Genomic DNA, 21,175 nt, shown 5'->3' on the forward strand with positions numbered 1-21,175 from the left:
TTTGGTATTAAAGTTGTCAACCAGACACTTTTTAATTTCAAATTTTAACAATGATCATAGATCTTGATAGCTGTCAAGTGATTTTAAGTAAGTACACTAGAAAGGTCTGGAACGTTGCAGAACCCACATTGATCCTGTCTGAACCCGCTCCTAAAAACAAAAAAAAACAAAAAAAAAAACAAAAAAAACAGCATCACTCTTATCAGATGCAACAGCAACTTTTGCCCTGTAAGTAAGTGCTCAGTGGGAAAGAAAAATGGAACAGACACAGTAATCTCAAGATTGCTTGTAAAATTACTTTAAATGTAGATAATATTTGAATATAGGTAGATAATGTTTGGTTGATTTAAGGGGGATAGCAAATAAGAACTTAAAGTCAATACAATCAGAAGGTCTCAGCTCACTAGCTAGGTCAACAGAGAACCGGTTATACATGCAATAACATAAAACAAAGACAAAATAAATCAAAAAACCTCAAGTTGAGATTATATCCAAATTTGTTTTGCCCATAACTAAACCGAATGAGTCCTGTCGTTCTGCCACGACACTAAATTGATTCTTTGTTTATAAATGTTGAATTTCATTTTTTAAATAAATGGCTAATTGACATTATTGCACATGAGCAAAAAGACAGTAATACTATAGAGCTGTGTTCACCCCCACCCGCCACCCCCCCCCCCACCTTTCCTTAATGGACTCACCAGAAGCACTTAAAAACATTCAGAAACCTGGTGATGTACAAGCACAGACAGATGTTCCATCAAACGGCAACCAAAAAAAAAGTGAAAAGTTTGGTAAAAACCTTGATCGAAGGAAAAAGAACATGGACAAGATGACCAGCAGAGATGAGGCTAGAACACTTACATTGTGCTATAATGTACAGTAAAATGGCTGCATAAGTGCTTTCGCCTTAAGCCCGTTTCATACTTGGTCATACAACGGTGTCGTGCGCCCCAAAATGGCCGATCCGCCAAGCTCACAGCGGCATCGCACCCGCAACGCGTTGTGAGCTTCTAGATCGTTTATTTTTGGCACACGACTGTCATACGACAGTCAGGCATTAAGCTTGAGGGGGCAAGAAAGGTATTTATTGTTGAGGCATAAAATTTCATTCAAAGTTAACCTGTGCTATCCTCTTAGGGGGTAATGACGTTTAAGTCCCTAACGCTCGGCTCCAACGGGGCTTGATAGGAGGAGAGAAATCCTTCGGGAAATTAAAAAAATAATGACATTTATGCTCCTCGGACTCTTGTCATTTAAAAGATCGCTGCTACATTAAAACCGCACGAAAATTATGTGCAATATCAGAAAAAGGCTTTGAAAAGAATTCCTCTATGCTCCTGTTCTGTTTGTCTTTTTTTCTCCTTTCCTTTTCTTCTTCTTTTTTTTTTTTTTTTTACATGTCCGCCACCTCATTATTGGTGTTGATTGGCAGTGTCCAGGTCCAATAACATGGCAGAGTGATTCAGTAAAAAAAAAAAAAAAAAACACCATTAGGTTGCAGTGAGGTTATTTTAGGGGGGAGGGGGGGGAGTCACTCTGGAAGTGGCAAACAGTCTGTGGCACCCGTCCAGATTGGGGGTTCTGCCTGCGCTCTCAGACAGGCCCGTTCACTGACACCTCCGGGGGCTGTGGTGTATCCTCTCTGGTGACACAGATGGAGAGAAACACAGCAGAGTTAAAACAAATATTATTTTAAGAGCCCAAAAACAAATATATATGCTTTATAATACACCAGTGTTGATTTCGTTGACTAAAACTATGACGGAAAATGTTCGGCGACTACTTTTTTTCACTGACCAAAACAAAATTAAAAAAATAAACTATGATGACTAAAACTGAGACTAAATATATTGACAATTTCGTCGACAAATAAAAACTAGACTAAAATGTTAGGGAGTGACGAGTGGAGAAGAGACCCAGTAGAAGTCAAGTCATTTTATGTTTGATTGTACTCGGGTGTTGCGCTCTGAAAATAGCAGATCTACAAGCTCACAACGGCTATTTTCAGCATGCAACCAAGTGTAAAATCAGCCATTACGACGCCATCAAGGCACCGCCAAAATACATTTTAGTCGACTAAATCAACTGTAGATTTAGTCAACTATAATCTTATGATATTTGGTCGACTAAAACTAGACAAAAATTAAAACATTTCAGATGACTAAAATTGCTCACAGGCCCTCATTGGAAACAAGACCGTAAGGACTTTCATGAACGGACCTGTTAAAGGAATTATCCTTATCCTTATTATGGAATTTTATAAAAAAATTAAATCAAAATCTGCTGTCAAAATCAACACTGTAATACACACATCACATATCTTAAGCTTCATTCTGCCCTTAGGATGAGGGAATCTCATCGAGACAACATACATGGGTTTGGTATAATTAAGTACACTGTGAAAGGGATTCTTGGCTCTTTTATTGCATGCTCTTTATTTCACAGAGCTACTATCGTAAACTTCACCGTTGGCTCTGTACTTGATCTGCTCTTTTTCCCTCTACACAAAACCTCTTTGTTCCCCTAATGTTCCCCTCAGAATAATAGGGATTCTAGGGTTGAAGTGGTAACGGCCCCCCTGCAGTAACTCTGAGGACCCCCTAGGGGTCCCGGACCCCCTGTTGAAGACCCCTGGACTAGCCAACATGTGCTTACCAGAGACAGACGATTCTATCTCTCTCCAAGTTGTTCGAGTTGAATATTTTCCAACTTGTGCATGCTGCACTATTCCTACCACTTAAATGCTCTACGTTGCCAATAGGCTCTATGCACACAGCAGCCATATTATCACTTCCTTCACAGGTGTTACCAATGATACTAATGAAGGCTCTTCCATTTAGTCTAGCACAGTTGTTTCCACGACCCCCATAACTCTGAGAGTGTACAAATGGACCAAATGGACCCTTTGTACACTCTCAGAGTTACACACCTGTAAGGGGCCATTTGGAAGCCCATGAGGGTCCCTGGACCCCAACTGTAGACCCACTGGTGTAACAGAGTGTTTCCAGTGAGCCAACATGCACAATATCAGCACCCTGACTCTGTTTGACCAGAATGGAACAGAGCCTTCATTAGTATCATTGGTAACACCTGTGAATGTCTTCATAATATGGCTGCTGTGAATAGAGCCTATTTATTGTTTCATGCTTGGTGTGAACGCGCCACAAGAGGCTGCGGTGTCAAATGGCGCGCAGTTATGTAACTAAAGTGTACATGAGACCAACAGATGTCTATAAATTAGCCACATGCAGGCACCTACTTCCTATCGGGCTGCACGGTTAGAGTCTGCTGCTGCTCTGAGTCCTTTGGAGGGACATCTGACAGTGACAGTTTCTCCAGAGACACCGGGCTCTCCTCACTGCAGGAAACAGAGAGACACAACAGTCATAACAGTCACAGCAACCCTACGTAGGCAAATGTGAAAACAGTAAGCCAAAAAACATAATTATTCTATATTAGATATCGTTGCTGTCTGGCAGAAACCAGCTAACCCTTTTCCCCATAAATCAGGGCCATTGAACACCCTTTACGTCTGTGTGTTCATTAAAAAAATATTGAACCAATGAAAAGTATTAAAAAGCGCTTCTGACAAAACCAGTTAACTCCATTGGATCCTCAAACTGTCTGCTAAACCAGCTAACTCCACCAAAGGGGGGCTGTTTTTTCTGACTCCAGGCTCCACCCCCTTTTGACCTCCAACCTCATTGTGAGCTTGGAGGTCCATTTAGCTGTTCTTATCGATGATGAACAAAACCTCCTAACAAAATGAACATTTTGGAGTTAGCTGGTTTCTGCCGGACAGCAGAGATATACAAGGCCAATTCTGATTACTTCCCATGTTCCATTACTTCATAAGTTACGCTTAAGCTATTGAACTTCACAGTCCGATTTGTTTTGTGTCAAGTAGAAACGAAGCACCCAGGATTTCCTTTAGTTTCCTTTCCTCTGAATGAATCTAGCAATTTAAATCTAGGTTCAGTCTATAATTTACCCCGATCTGGTACTTATGTCTCAAATATAGATGTTTATAAACACAGGCAGCATCTATTCATGTATGCCTGTTGACTGGACCAGTAGAGGGAGATCATGGATTTTGTCATTCGGTGCCAGAAGGTAAGAAAGGGCCCAAACGTTGACCGTTCCCCAACCTTTTGAGATCGGCCTTCTTGTTGGCATCGGCGCTGGCAGGTTGGGAGGCGTTGGCTGCGACGGCGGTCTTGTCCTCCTCTTCACTGTCGGATCCCCCGGAGGAGCTGCTGTCTGAGGCCACCAATGGAGCCTTCCTGCTTTCCCCTACAGGCCATGCACTGGAGGAGTCACCTGCCGCTGGAGAGGGAGACCAGGGACAAACAACAACCGTTCGTTTAACCCATTAACTCATTGAGTGCCATTAACGTGTTTCACATGTTTTTACCGCTATGGCTCAACGTGCCAATGACGTGTTTGACATGTTTTTGAAAAAATAGTAAAAAAAAAAAAAATCATCTGAAGATTTGCAGCTCCATCCACTCCTTGTTTAACTTAGAAATGAAAAAGGCCTGTATCTCGCTTCCTAAGCACTTTTTGTTTTCTGTAAAAAAAACTCTGGCACTGGGACAACATAATATAGAAATATTTTTTGTTTATTCGTTTCTGTTCTTTTACATACTCATAAGTAGTACAAGAGTGCCAGAATTGCCAAACGTTTTTAAAAAAAAATAATTCTGGCACTCAATTAGTTAAGACCTGAGGCGATTTAAAAAAAAACAAATCTAAATCCTAACAGTTTTTGTATCAAAAAAATAAACACTTTTTTTTTCAAGATTTTTCAAAAATAGCAGATCTACAAGCTCATAGCGTGGCACTCGGTGCCGCGCTATGAGCTTGTATATCTGCTATTTTTGAATAGCCAAAGAAATCTAAAGTGACACAGATGCGTTACAGGTCTTAATGGGTTAAGACCGGGAGAACGCATCTGTGTGTTACATTTCTTTGGCTATTCCAAAAATAGCAGAAATACTAACTCATAGCGCGGCACCGAGTGCACGCTAACACTCACCACTCTTCTGATGGTTCTGTTTGGCTTGTTTATCCGTGTCACCGCTGCCTGAGTCTACAGGGGAGCTGGATCGGGGACCACCACTTTCCGTGCTGCAGGCATTGGATTAAAGCAAATTATACAACAATACAATCGGTTTGAAATCTACCCGTGCTTCAAAACGAGCATGACAGCACACCTGATCTAAATATAAGAATCAGCTGGGCTGATGATCAGACGGAGTCTCGCAGAGAAGAGCCCGCTAAGTGGCTAGGCTAGCAGTTTGCATGGGGAGTAAACTTTGAGGCTGTAGTAGCTAAATCTGGCATATAAAAAAAGAAAATAAATACTATTGAATATCTTAAATACAATGAGATTCAGAAAACAGTTACGTTGTTTCTTTATTGTGTCCAGTCTGAGAAAAGTTGTCTAGTGTGGCTGAGTAAACAAGGACTCTGTTTGTCTGTCAGACGGACCCCATGTATTTCCAGGATAACAGAGATAACACTCGCAGAAAGGTTGTTCTTTTGAGAAAGAAATGCCCCGCAATGTCAATACATTTATATATGTTCCATTTTGATGGCAACTGTTGTATAATCGCAATATTACACTCGAGGGTGTGCGTTTTCGTGTTTATTGGCACTTCAGTGATGCTTGCGGAACTCGTTCCTGACCGCATCACTGGCGTGCCAATAATCACGAAAACGCACACCCTCTCGTGTAATATTGCTTAAATAAAATCTCCGTAAAAGTGTCCTAATGTTTCCTAAATAATTTACACAACATGTAAAATTATGATGTTTTAGTTATTGTAGATCGGCTACTTTCGCTGCGCAACATGCTTCCGTAGAAGACATGCTGACTTAAATCAGTCATGGCGACTGATGAGAACTGTGAATGTGAGAATGTGTAGGGCATAAGGAAAGTGATGGCAAGTGTTGTAAATATTGCACGAGGCACCACGGCTGTTTTAGAATGTTATACAAGTGCTAATGTTTTTTTAATATGGATATTCAGCTCCAGTCTCACCCGCAGAAAGGCTGAAACTCTGTGAAGTTGGCCCACCCCGTCCCATGTGACGCTCCTCCAGCACTTGTTGTGGAGTCCCAGCCTCCCTGGGTTTGGGATGACGTGGTCCCTGCTGAGCCCCCGAAACTCGCCGTCCATCCTGGACCTGGGAACAAACAAATAAGACAGAACATGACACAACAACAAAAACATGGCTATGTATACAGTGGTTGCCAGTTTAAATGATGATGATGTGCTCAGTGAGTTGGAGTACTTACAGTCATTGGGGTTGCCTGCGTCTGAGGGTCTCAGAGCAGGGTCCTCGTCCTCGTCAGAGCCCGAGCCTCTGTCCCGCTCGCGGCCCCCGTTCTCCAGGCTGCTCCTGGAGCTGCCCTCCGAAGTCTGGGACACCCCAAACCTGGTAGGGAGGGTGAGCGAGAGAAAGAAGGGCCTCAGTGCGTGGATTTCAATCTAATGTGTGTGTGTAAATATCTGCTAGAAAAGCCATGATTTACATTACAGTCATTTAGCAGACGCTTTTATCCAAAGCGACTTACAATAAGTGCATTCAACATAGGTGGGGAACGAAACTACTAATCACCAGAAGTCTTAAGAGCATTCTCTTCTAAAACAAGCCACTAAGAGTATACCTAGCGCTAAGGTAAAAGTGCAATATATCAGCTACCTACTTTCTTAAACAGATGAGACAAATAGGAAAATCAAATGAGCAAGAGCTAAAACAAATAAGTGTATGGAATAAACAAGATACAATAAAACAAGAGCTCGTACAACTAGTTAACAACAAGTAGGCCAGGCAAAGAGGAAGGGTGGTGTTTCCTGAAGAGGTGGGTTTTCAGCCTGCGGCGAAAGATGGGCAGTGACTCTGCTGTCCTGACATCAGTGGGGAGTTCCTTCCACCACTGTGGGGCCAGAACAGAAAAATGCAGGCAACCAGTCGCCCCAAGGCGGCAGACCGAAGTGGTCGGGCAGGGGTGTAAGCATCGACCATAATGTTTGGTTTACCGTGTTCTGGATTTGGCTTGTGTTGCATAGTTTATCTCCTTCTCTTCCCAGATGTCCTCTTCCTCGTCGGCATCATCAAACTGGCGTATCCTCTCTTTACAGCAGGCCTCGAAAGCAGCCGCATTGGCCTGCATTCACACACACAAACAAGCACAATGGTACAACTTCAAAGCCCAATCAATTGATACGTGTAGATATGTTATGTACCAATAATGAATTTCTTGTATTTTCTTGCTTACGTACGCTAATTACACAGAATAGAGTGAAAACTTACACTATTATCATCAGCATCTAGATTGAAGTTTATTTCGGCAATTCTGTCAAATGTGGCACTAGTGGAAATAAAAAGGGCACAGTGTCAAATTGTTGGCCAGCATCAGTTGAGCTGCTGGTTGCCGTCCCATCTCCCGTTTTCCACCATGGCTGATTCTGTGAACTGTTTGGAGAGAGACCACACATCACTCACTTGATATTCTCGTCATGCTCACTGAACTCCTCATCGTTGAACCCAAACTGATCCACAAAGTTGGCAGTCATCTGTTGGATCTGATAGTCTGAGAAGGCCTGGAAATAAGAGACACCATTATGGGATTTGTGTTTATTACAGAGAGAAAGATGACTCTTTGCTATGCTGTTTATTATGTCTCATGATCCTACCTGTTGGAGAGACAGGTCGTTGGGAAAGGGGCTCTCCATGTCATCGTCCTCACTGGAGGAGTGCATGTTATGTGTGCTCACCTGCAGCAGAAAAGACATTTTATTAAATTAAGTCATTGCCATATAAATGTAAGATCTATTATTGCCAGGACTTTAAATTAACTACTTTGGGCAAATTGTTTTATTGTTTTATTTTATTTTATCTACCGTCATCCAGGAACTGAGCTAAACTAGAGTAAGCTCACCATTCAAAATATAGCATGCAGGGACAAAAAAGGCATCCACAAGTTTATTTGACTCTGGGTAAGTACTAGGGGGCGGAAATTGGTAGGTACCTGACGATTTGATTCGATTCCGAGGGCTACGATTCAATTGCGATTAATTTACTTCCATTATCTTTTATCGATAATAAAAACTAATGGAAGAGATGTGTGACTGTAAGCTGGAAGGTTATATTTGCCAACATCAACAATTGCAGAAAACCAACAAGAAAATAAACAAGTCCTTTTTTGTAAAATAATACTGACTTATAACAAAGGCTTCTCAATATTCTGTTAACCAACCAAAATATGGCTGCTGCTCTGTGCAAATTTACTGTTCGTTATTACGACAACGTATATAGATAGGGTGGTTAACGGTCTCTCACCAGCTCTACTGTGTTTCTCCTGTTAGTCTCTCTCAGCGTCTCATCCACAAAGCTCTCCCAGCGACCTCTGCAGTCTTCTGGCAGCTCTGCGAAAGAGGGACATCAAGTTCACGTCCAAGTTCATCTTTTTGTTTATTGTCAAGACACAAGAGTGCAGTGAACTGAAAAGAAAACGTTTCCGAGGTCACAGTGCATGACAAATATTAACTGAGCAGCACAATACAAAGAATTACAGAACAAATACTTATTGGGCAAGGTTTCCGTTAGCGTTAGTATAAACCGGCCATTGGAACCTTAATTGGCTGTTAAATATAAAATAAACGATCAACGATAAATAAATGATCAGTCAAAGCAAGCATTGATCACATCGCAGCAGTAGCTACAATAAAGGATAAAGCCAAGCCGTCATCTTCAGATACACTCATATCGCAGATCAAAGTTCTGCAGGTCACAAAATTACACCATTCATCAATTCATTGCAATGAACAAATTGCTACAATCTATAAAGAATTTTAAAAAAGGACTTTGGAACCGACAAGGATATTCAACACAGAGTGACTGTCAATGACATGGAGAGAACAGAACAAAGTGATGTAAGAACTTGGTGACACAATGCAAGTGACTTCCTTGGCATCATGCAACGGTAACAAAAAAAATAAAAAAGAAAGATTATGTAGGCTACAACCTAAAGGTTGAACGAGATACAAAGCCAGAAACATGCTACAGCCTAGTTGATTTATACTGTAGCATGACGGTGTTGTGTACCAAAAACAGCAGATCTACGAGCCTACACCACACAAGGTGATGTACGCTTGTAGATCTATTGATAGCTTGTAGATATATCACTCGTCGTAGTGTTGATTTGGATGGCACATTTTTATTCAGTTTCAGTCATAGTAAATCTTCAAGCTCACAACACGTCGCAGTGCGACACGTTGGCCGGAGGCAACTGGACTTCAGAATACTACATATGTTTACTTCTCATTCCATGAAGAGGGCACTCATCAGCATGGTTTTTCCTCAGCAACACCCTGAAGAAGGCGTTTGCCGAAACGCGTTGGTGTTTTTTAATGTTCTTGTAAGCCCGTTGCCCAATAAAGGCTTTTTATTTTCAAATCCACCTGAGTGCCTGGACCTGGATTTTTGTGCCTTTTTGGCACATTCTTTCCTTTTTTGCTCATGGTTTTTCCTGCATTGAAATCGTTCTAAAGGACAAAATCATAAAGAAAACCTGCAAAACCATTTGAAAAGGCCCATGCATTCATTGGTGCAATGTGGTTGTACCACCAGTAGGTAGCATACCAGTGGATTATAGTTACCGTAGGTACCAATAGAAGACGCACATACAAGACAAGACGGCAGTGCTACCATTTGACAGCTGGAGAGGAACAATCTAAAATGTTGCACTTGCAGAAGCAAACAGACAAAACATTGTCCCCCATGGGGAAATTTGTACTTTATTGATCCCCATGGGAAACACCGAACAGTTGTGCAGTGTGCTTCACGTCAGTCCCTAACATGCGTGTCTTTTGGTTGGGGAAGAAACCCACCGGTTCAAGGGGGAGTGCTTGAGTTTGAAACCAGGACCTTCTAGCTGTGAGGCAACAATGCTAACCACTGACCTTCCCCATTTCCCTATGACGACGCATGATTGTTTTTGGGTGTGAGAGGTACGCACCAGTGTGTGAACGTTACCAGGATATAATGGCAGCAGCGATACCAGCTTTAGTCATGTGTTTTGGGTTGTACAGTGTTTCTTTCATTCAAAAAAAAGAATACATATTGGGTCTAGAAAAAGCTTGGTCCAAGCTATGAACAGCAAATTACTAGGTGTGCAGTTCATGAATAAAGTAAAATCACAATGTGTCGTCTGCAATTTGCAAACTACACGTTTCATGGTGTGCATGATGCTACAGCGAATTTCACCCACTAGACCATACCCGTGGGGGGGATATGCGGGACATGATGTGGCAACCCGGGAGCCAGCGAACGCAAAAACGCTAATAAACAAGCTGACATTTGGGGAAAGCAAAAACATGTACAAAGTCGACAATGGCAAAATCACCACACTATTCTGAAACTATTCATGTACCAACCCTGATGTGGTAGGCACAGGGAAACACACACACACACACACACACACACACACACACACACACTTACCTTTGATGAGGTCAGAGATATGGGCCTGAACTGGACCTTTCTCTAGGTTCTGTACCACCATGTTAGCAATCCTGGTCAGGTGACCCATATTGCCTCTCCTGGTACCACCCTCAGTCCTGAGAGTCAAAGACAGAGAGAGGCTCATTTCCAACCTACAGTATATAACAACACTGTAGGATACAATCAGTGGTTCCCAGCCTTTATCAAGCCGTGACCCCCCCCCCCCCCCCCCCCCCCCAAAATAATCATATTTGAACTGGGGACCCCCCACCCTGATAAGCACTTGGAATTGTAGGACTTAACCCATTAAGACCCGGAACGCATCTGTGTCACTTTTTGATTTGAGCTAAAAAAGCATTATTTTACACTTTGGCTATTCAAAAATAGCCGATCTACAAGCTCATAGCGCGGCTATGAGATCTGCTATTTATGAAAAATCATGAACATGTGTGCAAATCTTTGAATATATATTATTTTACAGCGAACATTTTTAACTCAAATCTTTGCTTCTGGGGGTCCCTGGAACTAAATATTTTGAGATGGGGGTCCACGGTCAAATACATATAATTTTGGGGGTCCTTGACGAAAATGTTTGAGAACCACTGATATAGAAACATACGTTTTTCAGAATACTGTTGGGATTTAGAAGACATTTCTAGAATCGGCTTCAGGTCTTAATGGGTTAAGCGTCTGCAGCCTTTCATTTACGACACACACGACACAATCAGCGGACGTCCTCCACGACACAATTTCTGTGGTTTTGACACCGTTTTCATCGTGAGACACGCCGCTCGACACTTGTCGCTCAAAGCATATAAATTGGCCTTAAAAAACACACTAGAATTTTCTGCAGGTACAATACTGAGCTGTGATTTATTTTTAGCACTACACATGGAGCAACACTTACTGTATTTTATCATTCTCTTCCCAGGCGTCAAGGATTCTCTGTACCAGCCGACACTTCTGGAAGAGCTAAGAGATCAACAGAAGGAGGGAGTCAAAGTACTTAGATAATTCCCATTGAGAGAAAGAGAAAAATATAAATGATCACTAAAGGGGTCCACATAAAAGCCAACACAGATTACTTCCACATCTCTCTGATGAGGAGGATATACTTGTATGTAGAATCAGGCTGAATAGATGCTGCTGTTTGAGTCACCTACATGTGCAACTAGGGCCTTGTGAATGGAGGTCTCAGGGTCACTGGTCCTGCCTGGCTCCCCTCCCTCTGGTTGGGTCTCTGGGCTGGGTTCCGCAGGCTTCTCCTCGTGGTTCTGGAGGACCGGGACGGGCCTCTCCTCTTGGGAGGGGTGGTTCAGGATAGATGCCACACACAGCTCCACTTGGAAGTGCAAAAAGTTATTCCAAGAGTACTTGAAGAACAGATCCTGTGGGAGGACAGGGAACGCGTGTGAGGAGAGAGAGAGTGGCTGGCTGACATACCACAGAACAAAAGCAAACTTTAGTGAGGGTGCGAGAATGTGAGCTGGTGGGAACATAGGGGAGCCATGCAGCTTCAATGCAGCTCAACAGTGTTGATTTCGTCGACTAAAACTATGTCAACGAAAAATGTTCGTCGACTACCTTTTTTCACTGACTAAAACTAAATAAGAACTAAATAAAAACTAAGCTATGATGACTAAAACTATGACTAAATATATTGACAATTTCGTCAACAAATAAAAACTAGACTAAAATGTTAGGGAGTGGACTAGTGGAGAAGAGATCCAGTAGAACTAAAAGACTATGCTTTATGCTCAGGTGTTGCGCTCTGAAAATAGCCAATCTACAAGCTCACAACGCGTCGCGCTGCTATTTTCAGCACGCAACCAGGCGTAAAATCAGCCATTACGACGCCATCAAGGCACCGTCAAAATACATTTTAGTCGACTAAATCATCTGTAGATTTGGTCGACTATAATCTTATGATATTTTAGTCGACTAAAACTAGACTAACAGAAAAACATTCCAGATGACTAAAATATGAATGAAAATAAATGGAATGTGATTCCAAAGACTATGACTAAAACTATATCAAAATTTGGTGTCAAAATCAACACTACAGCTCAATGCAGCAAGCACGGCCAAGCGGAGCGTACCAGTAGTAGGTCCATGGTGGTGAGCTTGCAGAGCTCTTGGCATATACTGGGGGAATTGGTCTGCAGCAAGGCGGCCACCAGCCGGGCCACGTGAAGGCGGGCGTTCCCCAGCGGCTCCTCCAGAACGCCAACGGTCGTCAGTATTGCACTTTTCTGAACGCAATAAAAAGGAGGACGCATCAAGTAATAAGTAAAATATAAAAAAAAAACACTGATGTACAGTACAGACTGCCAAACAAGATTAAAACAAATTATACACGGTTTTCTTTTCATTCTAATTTATAATTATAGGCATTTGATTTGACAGATTCTCTTAACCAGAATGAATTACAAAGTGCAAGGCTGGAGTAAGCAGTGTGAACCCTAGTCAACCAAGAACAGGCTAAGTGATCAAGTAATTTGAGTGCTAAGAAAAAAATATGCGCTTCAAAGTAACTAGGATATAGTAAGTAGTTTGACATCAAACCTAGCATATGTCTAAATAACATACCAAGTAACATACTTAGCATCTGTTAAGAAGTAAACACAAACTGTAGGCAACATCCATTTAAATAGACAATTCCACAAAGGCAATGGATGTGGCATTTAATTAGTGATACTCATGTCATTCCTTAGTTGATTATAGTGCACAAAGTCCTGACATGACTGCCAGTAGAGGGCGCTTTCCGCAGGTTCATGGCTTTAGTTTTTGTATTGATATCCTCATTGGGGAATCTTAGATCGCTTCATATAAGAACTGTGTTCCAAAAATAAACACGGCACCATGGCGTTTTTACTCATATGGATATGAAGCATCGACTGAAGGTCTAAATGTACACATTTACCCAAAGAGTAACACAATATAAACACTAGAAACGAGTCAAACAACCCAAAGACTACATTTCCCATGAACGCGGCTGCTGTAGGGACAGTGATTTCAGACCCGGAAGTAGTAGTTCTTAAGACTTTTAAGGCAGAATTAATTCCATTTTAGCCAGAAACAGGCTGTATCAAATATGAATGAATATCATAAAGGATGCAGAGCCACCCCCCTGACAAAAACGCCAGGGTGGTGCGTTTACGTTTGGAACACAGTTCTTATATGACGTGATCCAAGATTCCCAAATGGGGATTTCAACACAAAAAATAAAGCCACGCACCCGTGGAACAGGCCATCTAGTGGCAGTCTAGTGGCAGTGACGTCAGACTTCGGCGCTCTATTTCCCACTCGGTTCTGTAACCTTACCTTGGGGGGATTCAGGAGAAGCTGCTGGAAGTCCTGTAGATGGGGCTCAATGGCATTTAAAATACTGCTGTTGACAGTGTAAGACCTTTCATAACCCTGAGAATACAGATCCATCAGCCCTTCCAACCTGAGAGAGACACAAACAAAGGACTAGATGCAAGACACTCCCAAGTCCCTGTCACATGCCTTGCCTCGCTATGGTGGTACAAGTCATAGATATATATAAAGGCTAGATGGCTCAAGGGGGCGTCGCAAGCGCAGCTCAACTGCGGCCATCTTGCGACGGTCATTCATAAAATTATGTCTATGGTGTATGTACTTTGAAATAACCATAGCGTGCTCAATTTTCATCCGATTTTCAAACGGTTTGATGTTTTGTAAACACCAAAGATGTAGTTATGATACTGCATGCTTATAATTATAATCATGGTTTTTTTTTAAATAACATTAAGTATGCAGTATCATAACTACATCTTTGGTGTTTACAACACACCAAACCGTTTGAAAATCGGATGAAAATTGAGCACGTTATGGTTATTTCAAAGTACATGCACCATAGACATAATGTTATGAATGACCGTCGCAAGATGGCCGCCATGTGGCAACGTCGTACTCCATTGGCCAGCAGCGCGGGTGAGTCATCTAGCCTTTATATATATATCTATGGTACGAGTGACTGAATAAGCTCTATGCACAGCAGCCATATTATCACTTCCTTCACAGGTGTTACCAATGATACTAATGAAGGCTCTGTTCCATTTAGTGTAGCACAGTGGTTTCCACGACCCCCATAACTCTGAGAGTGTACAAATGGAACCAAATGGACCCTTACGGGTCCATTTGGTTCCATTTGTACACTCTCCCTGTGAATGTCTTCATAATATGGCTGCTGTGAATAGAGCCTATTTCAGGACACGAGAACGTCTTTGTTGTTGACTCACCCAGACCTCCTGGTCTCCAGTAAGGTAAGTAGCACTTGAGTTCCGTTAACAATGGAGGCCTCGCTCCTCTCCCCCTCAAACATGGACTTAAGGAGCCCCGCCACACTGTCCTGCCTGAGAGACACGCAAAGGATGATGGACGCAGAAATGAGTTACAAGAGCAGCACTCAGCTGATTCATTGACTGTTAACCCATTAAGACCGGGAACGCATCTGAGTGTAATTTTTTATTTCTTTGGCTATTCAAAAATAGCAGATCTACAAGCTCGTAGACCCCCCCCGCCCCCAGAAGCAAAGATTTGAGTAAAAAACAATTTTGCTTAAAAAAATACATATATTCATAGATTTTCACGCATTTTCACGATTTTTCAAAAATAGCTGATATACAAGCTCATAGCGCAGCTTGTATATCAGCTATTTTTGAATAGCCCAAACTGGTTAAAATCTAAAATGACACAGATGCGTTCCCCAGTGTAAATGGCTTAAAATAACTTAAGACACATTGACATGTAGCAGACAGTGGATGATGAACCCACACATTAAAGCCACTCTCAACTTACGATTCCAACACGGTCAATAGCGGGTCAGCCTCCATGTTCTCTTGCATTTGATTGGCCTGGTCTCGACTAAGGCGGATGATGTCACAAAGCGTTTGGGAGGCGTTTGATTGTCTCTGAAACCAAAAATCAACAAATCAATGAATTCATATTCATCTCGTTTATTAAATATGTCGCTTCGAGTTGCACTGTGAGCTGCAGCGCCTCCATTTAACTCTTATACTGCCAAAAACGTTTATAAACGTTTTTGAGAATTAAGCTATTGCCTGACAACAATGTTTATAAACGTTGTTTTTTTTAAATAAAAAACAATAAAAAAATATCTAAAATTATTCTTTATTTTTGGGGTTTTTCCGTTTTTCCGTTCTTCAAAGAACCAGGAGATAACATTTTCCAAAAAGTTGCTGCTCCATTCACTTCAATGTTAAAAAATAAACAGAGAAAAAAATATTTTTTCCTATGTTTTACCATATAAACTGCTGGCAGAGGTGTCAAACTATTTTTGAAAACCCCTGGCAGTGTAAGAGTTAAGAAAATAATAAAGTTCTGCAACATCCTTGCTATGGCCTATAGCCTACATAGTTGAGCAAGGACTTGCTCAACTGGCTAGTGTTTCAATAAGAACACTGACTAAAGTGACATCTGCATTTCAAGCAATGGGAAAGGCAACAGAAAATAGTGTTTGAAATTGTGGACAAATGCGCACACCGCACATTCAATGATGCAATGTTGTGATGCGCAAGGAAAAACAGAAGAGAAACTCTTCCTCAGGTGACTAAATGTCAATGCAGGACGTGATCAGACTGTGTAAGCAAAATCAGTCCGTTGACAACATACAGAGGGATGTTATAGTAGGGTTGCAGTGCATAATGCCCTCATTACGAAAATGAAACCATAGACACTGGTCTACATACATGTGGGGAAAAAGGTTATATGGTCAGATGAGTCATCCCTTCACCATATTTTCCACAAGCGAGCGAATGCATGTGTGGCGTAGACCAAAAGAGCAGTACACCCCTCAATGCTTGACCCCTAAAGCTTGACCCCAGTGGCTCTGTTAAGCTGTAGGGGCGTTTTCCTGGCATGATTTGGGTCCGCTTATAAAGTTATTCTGAGAGATCACCCTTATCCTATGATGAAATAGTTCTGTCTTGATGGGCTAAGTGGTCTTTTCATGATTTCCATTCTGAATTCCCATAGACGTGTTTAATATCGCATCATATAAGAACTGTGTTCCAAAAATAAACAAATGAGCACGGCGGTTTGACTCATATGGATAAAAAGCATCAACTGACAGCAAAACTTTAATGTTACCGCTGCTGAATTGCTTAAATTTTCAACAGAAACAGACTGTATCAAATATGAGTGCCTGACTATTGTAAACGATACAGACAATAGCGCCGGGACAATTTGTTTATTTTTGGACAAAACCATTCTTATATGAGACGATTCTAAGATGACCCAATGTTATTCTCCATAGAGAAATTACTTCTGTGACCCAGGGGATGAACGAGTGACATCAGGACTTCGGTACTCTATAGCATGCCGTTGCAGAAAAACAAACTTCAGTGCAACACATGAGACTATTTATTATGTGCAAGTTTCAGTCGATTCAATTCAAAATTAAGCTGGCGATGAGGATGTATCACAGAGATGTTGCTGTTGTGACAACACAAGTCCAGCAGTAGCCTGCATAGACCAACTGCCATTGTGACACTCACCTCCTCATCTTTGCCTGTATGGATGAGCTCTTTGAGTCTCTGAATCAACTTCTCCTCGTTCAACCACTGAGGAGAGAAAATAAGGTTGTTAAGGACCACACCTTCAAAGACTAGTCCTGCTGTATTGAAGTAAACACACACACACACACACACACACACACACGCATCTTACATTGAGGACCTCCTGCCTTAGGGGGGCAGGCTCCACACAGCTGATGAGTCGAAGCAGCAGGTCCATCATGGCAGAGGCGTCGATGTGTTTCAGCACCAGACCAATGAAGCCCTCCTTTTTTCTCAGGAAGGAGATCACCTGGACAGAGAATCATTCAATACTCTGGCTGTGACCACAGGGACTAACACAACTTATTTGTATCACTTGACTTTGATTAGAAAAAAAACATTTTTGTTTGCCTGGCTTTTCTGTCCTGCAGTATGTAGTGGTTCTCAAACTTATTCATGTCAAGGACCCCCAAATTGACACTTATTAGCCCACGGACCCCCATTTGAAAAGATATGCCAAGGACCCCCATAAGAGAAGATTTTTATGGCTCTAGCAGTGATTCTCAACCATTTTAATTTCAAGGACCCCCAGTTAGACATGCATTAGGGCTAAGGACCCCAATTTAATGACATTTCTATATCTGGGACCCCAATTTAAATTGGAAAATCTACAGTATGTTAATTTAACTCCGAGTGTACAAATGGAACCAAATGGACCCGTTCCATTTGTACACTCAGTGTTACAGACCCATAAGTGTCCATTTCGTTCCTAACTATCCATCATTTAGCTGGGGACCCCCTGGAACCCCCTCAAGTACCCCTGGGGGTCCCCAGACCCCACTTTGGGAACTAATGATGTAGACAACAGAGATGCCAAGATGTCAAATAAATGAATCGCAATGTTTATTTTAGCAGTTTGCGCTCTGTCCATAAACCACTTTCACGGGTCCAGCCGTGATTTCCTTTCTGCTTACCTGTTCAGTTTTCCTGGCAATGAGATTGCCAATTGTCTTGCTGAAGAAGCTGGCCAATAGTGGGTTGAGGGGAGGGTCCTGTTCCAGGAAGTGATAGAGCATCTCCAGTAGAGACTCGTCCCCAACAAGCTTATCGTTTATGATGCTCACGTCGGATGTCAGGAGCTCACAGGCAATGTTGGGGAACCTGATTATGAAGAACAATGAGGATATGAACACACAACTTTAACATACACACTGCTGCAGTTCCCGTCTGTGATATTAATATCCATCTATGCATCCAATCCCTTGACCTGTATACATTCCTGCAGATAGACTTATAGTCCGAGCACTTAAACAGACTCTATTTCTTTAATGTATTGTGCTCAGGTCATTTAGTTGCTCAGTTCTCCTGTAGCATGCCTTTGAATCGCAAGGTTCTGTGTTCAATACCAGGCACCGCCAATAGAGTGCAAGAGTAGTTCAGTTTGGGTAACTAATACATGCGTTAAGCAGTGTTGATTTCGTCGACTACCTTTTTTCACTGACGAAAACTAAATAAAACGAAATAAAAAACTACGCTATGATGACTAAAACTAAGACTAAATACATTGACAATTTCATCAACAAATAAAAACTAGACTAAAATGTTAGAGAGGGACTAGTGGAGAAGAGATCCAGTAGAACTAAAAGACTACCATTTGCGCTCGGGTGTTGCGCTCTGAAAATAGCAGATCTACAAGCTCGTGCTGCGACGCGTTGTGAGCTTGTAGATCAGCTATTTTCAGCATACAGCCAAGTGTAAAATCAGCCATTGCGACGCCATCAAGGCACCGCCAAAATACATTTTAGTCGACTAGATCAACTGTAGATTTAGTCGACTATAATCTTGTGATATTTAGTCGACTAAAACTAGACTAAAACTACAACATTTCAGAAATATTACTAAAACTAAATGAAATTGTATTCAAAAGACCATGAAATGACTAAAACTAAACCAAAATTTGCTGTCAAAATCAACACTGGCGTTAAGTAGTAAGTACTGGGACCTGGCGGTAATTGTGGCCCTCCGCCTCAGCAATCCATCTGCCTGGACCAGTGCCTTGTAACACCCTCATTGCTAGGCTGCCTACAATACCTACAATAACCCACTTCAACCTACTTACTTCTTTATTTCTTTTATTGTTTCTCTATGTCTGTGTGTATGTGAGCAAACACATGGCCAAATTCCTTTTGCATGTACAAACTCACTCTGTAAAAGGGATTGTCATTCTGGTGAGGTTATTAACTCCCTCTTATTTACAGAAGGCTCTAGGGCCCCTTTTTCCACTGGGGTTGAACCGGTTCTGTTCTTTTTCCCCCACCTAATTTTGAACCAGTTCAGAGTGTTTCCAACATGTGTCGACGACATCAACACTGGTTCCAAGCTGGCCATCGTGCACTCACTTGAAACGCATCCTCTCCTCCAGGTCGGTGGCCGGCTCCGTGGTGATGAAGCCCACCAGCTCCTGCATGCAGTGCTCCTGGGAGAGGAAGAGGAGCAGCCGCCGGTTCTGGGCCTTGCACTCCTGCAGGACGTCGTCCTCCTCCATCAGCTCTCGCAGCGTCACGTCCTCCCGGTCCAGCAGCTGGTCGATGTGGGAGGTGGTGTGCAGGTCAAACTTCCAGAACATGGTGGCCGCTGGGACGGGGGACACAGCCCTGATGGGGTAGAGATGGGCAATATTATCGATAACGCAATATATCGTGATATTTTATTTCCCCAATACTGTATCGATACTCCAGGCCAAAAACAAATCTGTTCCCATGCATAGAAACCAATGGTAGAAGGCCGGTTGTGACATTCTGCTCCTCTAGATGTTGCTGTACTATAGCTGGTTCACCTTCCAGTGATTCATCTCAATAGAATATATCGCAATGTATCGCAATATGTACCGCATCGCAATATATCGTGATACGATCGTATCGTGACCCAAGTAACGCGATACGTATCGTATCGTGAGGTTCTTGCCAATACCCATACCTACCTGGGGGGGTGAGGTGGGGGGGTACAAGGAAAAGAGGAGAATATCAGTGGAAGAGGACATGGGAAAAGAGGAGAATATCAGTGGAAACTGGAAGATGGAGGAAAAGAGCAGAATAGCAGTGGAAGATGGAGGAAAAGAGGAGAATAGCAGTGGAAGATGGAGGAAAAGAGGAGAATAGCAGTGGAAGAGGACAATGAAGTGGGGAGACAGGCATAACAGAGGACGGAAACGGTGAGCAGAAAGTGGGTGGGGGAGGAAAGATAGGGTTGAGACATATCAGATTGAAAAAGATATAAACAGAAAAAACACAGAATAAAACACAAAACAGTGAAAGCAATGGCTCTCATTTATCAATGGATCTTACAAACCAGCTTACATTTGAGCCCAGGAATCAGCTTACGCCCACGTCCACGTGAGATTTATCAAGTAGGTGTACCCTGTCATTTCTAGCGGAAGATTTGTTTACTGGTAATAAACGTAGCGGAAAACGGCAGAGAAGAGGAACTTTTCCAGCTTGTTAAGTTACCCTACCAATCATCTCTGTGGATTCACACACAGTGTCAGCTACACAGCAAACGGCTAACATATGCGTGGGGATGGCACATGCTATTTGCATACACAGGGCACAGACCCGATACCTGACACACACACACACACACATCCACTAAGAAAATATAACACAAATAAAACTAAAATACGGCCGCATTTGTAACAAGCAAGTCCAGTCAACAATAAAGTGTCACGATATGTCAGAAGAATGCGGTCTGGGGAAGAAAAAGAAAAAAAGACATGCATCTTCTTTTAATTCTAGCCATAAAGACATATCCTAAAAGAAAACCTGAATCATGAATTAAATAATAAATAGCCTACTCATGTCTATTTCCGGTACGTTGTTGAATGACACCAATCACATAGTCATGATTGGGAATAAGTTTGGGTTTTAATTTAACCCCCGAGCAGCGTGCACTGTTGTTTTGCAAAATATAGGAGTCCTCCCGTGGTCCGTGGCCAAGAGCCGTGACACCACGTTTATGAGAGATAGAGATAGCCTGGGGGCTGTCATCAGATGAATGTTTATGGAGTGACAGATTAATGTGTAAACATTAATGGAGGCTGGTGTGTGGTGGTGGGCTGGT

The 21,175-nt window shown here is 42.2% G+C and overlaps 1 protein-coding gene across 1 annotated transcript in view; it reads right to left on the reverse strand.

Annotated features, from left to right (window-relative positions):
* The window catches only part of ppp6r2a (protein phosphatase 6, regulatory subunit 2a), a 28,182-nt gene continuing 7,007 nt past the window's right edge, over positions 1-21,175 (reverse strand). Inside the window, exons 3-24 of the mRNA XM_084050334.1 lie at positions 19,459-19,713; positions 18,034-18,220; positions 17,232-17,369; positions 17,060-17,125; positions 15,342-15,454; positions 14,783-14,896; positions 13,842-13,968; positions 12,617-12,769; positions 11,681-11,905; positions 11,425-11,489; positions 10,518-10,633; positions 8,355-8,440; positions 7,709-7,789; positions 7,518-7,615; positions 7,326-7,383; positions 7,052-7,179; positions 6,307-6,446; positions 6,050-6,194; positions 5,042-5,133; positions 4,152-4,329; positions 3,263-3,361; positions 1-1,645 (exon numbers count right to left, since the gene is read on the reverse strand). Coding sequence (XP_083906460.1) covers positions 1,597-1,645; positions 3,263-3,361; positions 4,152-4,329; positions 5,042-5,133; positions 6,050-6,194; positions 6,307-6,446; positions 7,052-7,179; positions 7,326-7,383; positions 7,518-7,615; positions 7,709-7,789; positions 8,355-8,440; positions 10,518-10,633; positions 11,425-11,489; positions 11,681-11,905; positions 12,617-12,769; positions 13,842-13,968; positions 14,783-14,896; positions 15,342-15,454; positions 17,060-17,125; positions 17,232-17,369; positions 18,034-18,220; positions 19,459-19,685 — 2,685 coding nt within the window. The 5' untranslated portion in view covers positions 19,686-19,713 and the 3' untranslated portion in view covers positions 1-1,596. The remainder of the gene's footprint in view (positions 1,646-3,262; positions 3,362-4,151; positions 4,330-5,041; positions 5,134-6,049; positions 6,195-6,306; positions 6,447-7,051; positions 7,180-7,325; positions 7,384-7,517; positions 7,616-7,708; positions 7,790-8,354; positions 8,441-10,517; positions 10,634-11,424; positions 11,490-11,680; positions 11,906-12,616; positions 12,770-13,841; positions 13,969-14,782; positions 14,897-15,341; positions 15,455-17,059; positions 17,126-17,231; positions 17,370-18,033; positions 18,221-19,458; positions 19,714-21,175) is intronic.

The sequence above is a fragment of the Gymnoscopelus microlampas genome (genome assembly GCF_963454915.1).
Source record: "Gymnoscopelus microlampas genome assembly, chromosome: 23".
NCBI classification, from domain to species: domain Eukaryota; kingdom Metazoa; phylum Chordata; class Actinopteri; order Myctophiformes; family Myctophidae; genus Gymnoscopelus; species Gymnoscopelus microlampas.